General features: G+C 56.8%; 1 protein-coding gene across 1 annotated transcript in view; it reads right to left on the bottom strand.

Annotated features, from left to right (window-relative positions):
* The window catches only part of INTS3 (integrator complex subunit 3), a gene marked incomplete at its 3' end in the record, with an annotated part of 41,051 nt that overhangs the window by 8,422 nt on the left and 31,274 nt on the right, over positions 1-1,355 (bottom strand). Inside the window, 2 exon segments of the mRNA XM_057387998.1 lie at positions 365-445; positions 1,261-1,329. Of these exon segments, the coding sequence (XP_057243981.1) occupies positions 365-445; positions 1,261-1,329 (150 nt within the window).

The following is a 1,355-nucleotide window of genomic DNA, read 5'->3' as shown; positions in this document are numbered from 1 at the left end:
AGGGCAGGATTCGGGGTGGGATTCAGGCCAGGATTTAGGGCAGGATTCAGGCCAGGATTCAGGGCAGGTTTTAGGGCAGGATTCAGGGTGGGATTCAGGCCAGGATTCAGGGCAGGTTTTAGGGCAGGATTCAGGGTGGGATTCAGGCCAGGATTTAGGGCAGGTTTTAGGGCAGGATTCAGGGTGGGATTCAGGCCGGGATTTAGGGCAGGTTTTAGGGCAGGTTTTAGGGCAGGATTCGGGGCAGGTTTTAGGGCCGGATTCAGGCCGGGATTTAGGGCAGGTTTTAGGGCAGGATTGGGGCAGGATTCAGGCAGGATTCAGGCCAGGATTTAGGGCAGGATTTGGGGTTTGGTGAGCCCCACTCACTGAGGATGTTGAGCACCGAGTCCTTGCGGAACATGACGAGGTTCCCCATCATCACGTGGCACACGAGCTCCTGGAGCTGCGGGAATGGGAAAATGGGAAATGGGAATGGGAAATGGGAATGGGGATGGGAATGGGGAATGGGAACGGGAATGGGAAATGGGAATGGGAATGGGGATGGGAATGGGAAATGGGAATGGGAAAATGGGAACGGGAATGGGAAATGGGAATGGGAATGGGAAAATGGGAACGGGAATGGGAATGGGGGAAATGGGAACGGGAAATGGGAATGGGAATGGGGACGGGAATGGGAAATGTAAATGGGAAAATGGGAACGGGAATGGCAATGGGAATGGGAATGGGGACGGAAAATGGGAAAATGGGAACGGGAATGGGGACGGGGAATGGGAATGGGAAATGGGGATGGGGGAAATGGGATGGGAATGGGAACAGGAAATGGGATCAGGAATGGGGAATGGGGGAATGGGAACAGGGGTGGGATCCATCGGGAAAGGCCCCAAGGCCCCCCAGGATCATTTGGGGGATTCGACCCCAAATCCCGGGAGCGGTGGGAACAGGGGATTCAGGATTTGGGGTGGAATCTGCCGGGATTTGGGGTGGAGCTGCCGGGATTTGGGGTGGAATCTGCCAGGATTTGGGGTCGAAGCTGCCGGGATTTGGGGTCAAAGCTGCCGGGATTTGGGGTCAAAGCTGCCGGGATTTGGGGTGGAATCTGCCGGGATTTGGGGTGGAGCTGCCGGGATTTGGGGTGGAAGCTGTCAGGATTTGGGGTCACATCTGCCGGGATTTGGGGTGGAGCTGTCAGGATCTGGGGTGGAATCTGCCAGGATTTGGGGTGGAGCTGTCAGGATTTAGGGTGGAAGCTGTCCCCACCTGGAAGGAGTCGATGACAGCCACGATCATGTTGAGCAGCTCTCCGCTCCGCAGGGTCTCATCCGGGAACTGGGGGGGACAGAGCGAGTGGGGTT

Source organism: Malurus melanocephalus, unplaced genomic scaffold (assembly GCF_030028575.1).
Source record: "Malurus melanocephalus ecotype Western Australia unplaced genomic scaffold, MMel_1.1 scaffold_1480, whole genome shotgun sequence".
In the NCBI taxonomy this organism is placed as follows: Eukaryota; Metazoa; Chordata; class Aves; order Passeriformes; family Maluridae; genus Malurus; species Malurus melanocephalus.
The sequence above is the reverse complement of the archived record's forward strand: the minus strand, read 5'-3'. Positions and strand labels throughout refer to the sequence as shown.